General features: G+C 41.0%; 1 protein-coding gene across 1 annotated transcript in view; it reads left to right on the top strand.

Annotated features, from left to right (window-relative positions):
* The window catches only part of LOC106533782 (transcription factor E3), a gene marked incomplete at its 3' end in the record, with an annotated part of 15,001 nt that extends 13,412 nt beyond the window's left edge, over positions 1-1,589 (top strand). The window contains 4 exon segments of the mRNA XM_014030215.1: positions 611-710; positions 989-1,045; positions 1,282-1,357; positions 1,442-1,589. Coding sequence (XP_013885669.1) covers positions 611-710; positions 989-1,045; positions 1,282-1,357; positions 1,442-1,589 — 381 coding nt within the window.
* Positions 1,590-1,668: the final 79 nt, after the last annotated feature.

Here is a 1,668-nt window from a genome sequence, read left to right as displayed (position 1 = left end):
GGTTGATTATAACAATCTGTTAGTTCTGTATAAAACTCACCTGAACACATTACCTGTAAACATCCAGAGAGCTGTTCTAACGGTAAGAGGACAGAGATGTTCATGAAACCTAAATTTAAAACCTGTTTAAAGAACGCTGCAGCTCAATCCAAGGAGTCAGATTGTGGAATAATCTGGAAGATGATGTTAAAAATGTCAAATCAAAGTACGTGTTTAATAGAATGATAAAGATTGGATTATTGAAAAAAAATATGAAAGTGTATAAAGTGTAAACATATAATTTGTTGTTCTTGAATGATTTAATGTTCTTGTTTTGTTTTGTTAACTGAGGATTATTGTTGTTTGAATTTATACTTGAGGAAAAAGGGGCAGATATAAGATTTTATTCTTCTCTCTGCTTCCCTTCATTTTGTTGTTTGTATTTTATTTTTATTGTGAATAAAATTTTTGTTTTTTTAATGAAATGAATAAAATTTATGAATGAATGAATGAATGAATGAATGAATGAATGAATGAATGAGTGAAGTGCTGTATAAGTTCAGTCCATTCACCATGCTGATATGTTTTTCAGGTGTGTGTGTGATTCTTCTCTCTGATTGGTCCGTTACAGACACCTGTGCTGGATGTGTACGGACGGATGGACACGCCCACCATCAGCGTTAGCAGCAGCTGCCCAGCTAACCTGCACACCGTCAAGACCGAGCTGAGCGGTAAGACCTGTCACATGACCAGAGTGTTTGAGACAGACCGGGCTACTTTCAGCCAATCACACCACTTATTGTGTTTTCAGACCGTCTGATTGGCTAACACTGACAAACAGTCATGTCAGAAAGTGTCACATCAGTGTTTCCTTAAAACCTGAGCAGTTAGATAAAAGACACACAAAGTTGTACCAAAATACACTTAGCAGGAGCGGATTCAGGATTATTTTTGTCGATGAGGTTGTTGATGGTTTGTGATGATGATCTTGATGATCTTGTTCTTGTAGATGTGGAGAACAAAGCTCTACTAAAGGAGAGGCAGAAGAAGGACAACCACAACCTGAGTGAGTGTTGGATCATCAGTCCACAGCTGATGTGACTTCATCATCTTTAGATGGACAGAACATCACTGAACCAAGAGAAGGTCCAGTCTCCAGAGTCAGCTGATCAAAGACACAGAWTTATATCTGTGAATTATGTTTTATAACATTTATCTTCAGACTAATGGTGACCGTTGACCTTTGGACTGGTGCTGGTGGTTCAGCTGACTGACACATTCACATGTTGATTGATTTTTCAGTTGAGAGGAGGAGACGCTTCAACATCAATGACCGCATCAAAGAACTTGGAGCTCTGATCCCCAAGTCCTCTGACCCGTCAGTAAACACTGCACCCCTCACAGCAGTATTACTACTGTCTACTACCACTGACACCAACAGAAACACTCTACCTGTAAACAGAGAAACAAGGTGGAACAAAGGAACGGTCCTAAAGGCGTCCGTAGATTACATCCGCAAACTGCAGAAAGAACAACTGAGAGCCAGAGAAATGGAGGACAGACAGAAGAGACTGGAGAGCACCAACCGCTCGCTGCTGCTGCGCATACAGGTGAGGGGGTGGAGCCTAACGACTCGTACAGGTGAGGGGGTGGAGTCTAACGACTCGTACAGGTGAGGGGGTGGAGTCT

The sequence above is a fragment of the Austrofundulus limnaeus genome, unplaced genomic scaffold, assembly GCF_001266775.1.
Source record: "Austrofundulus limnaeus strain Quisiro unplaced genomic scaffold, Austrofundulus_limnaeus-1.0 Scaffold1018, whole genome shotgun sequence".
In the NCBI taxonomy this organism is placed as follows: Eukaryota; Metazoa; Chordata; class Actinopteri; order Cyprinodontiformes; family Rivulidae; genus Austrofundulus; species Austrofundulus limnaeus.
This window is presented reverse-complemented; position numbering and strand designations above follow the sequence as displayed.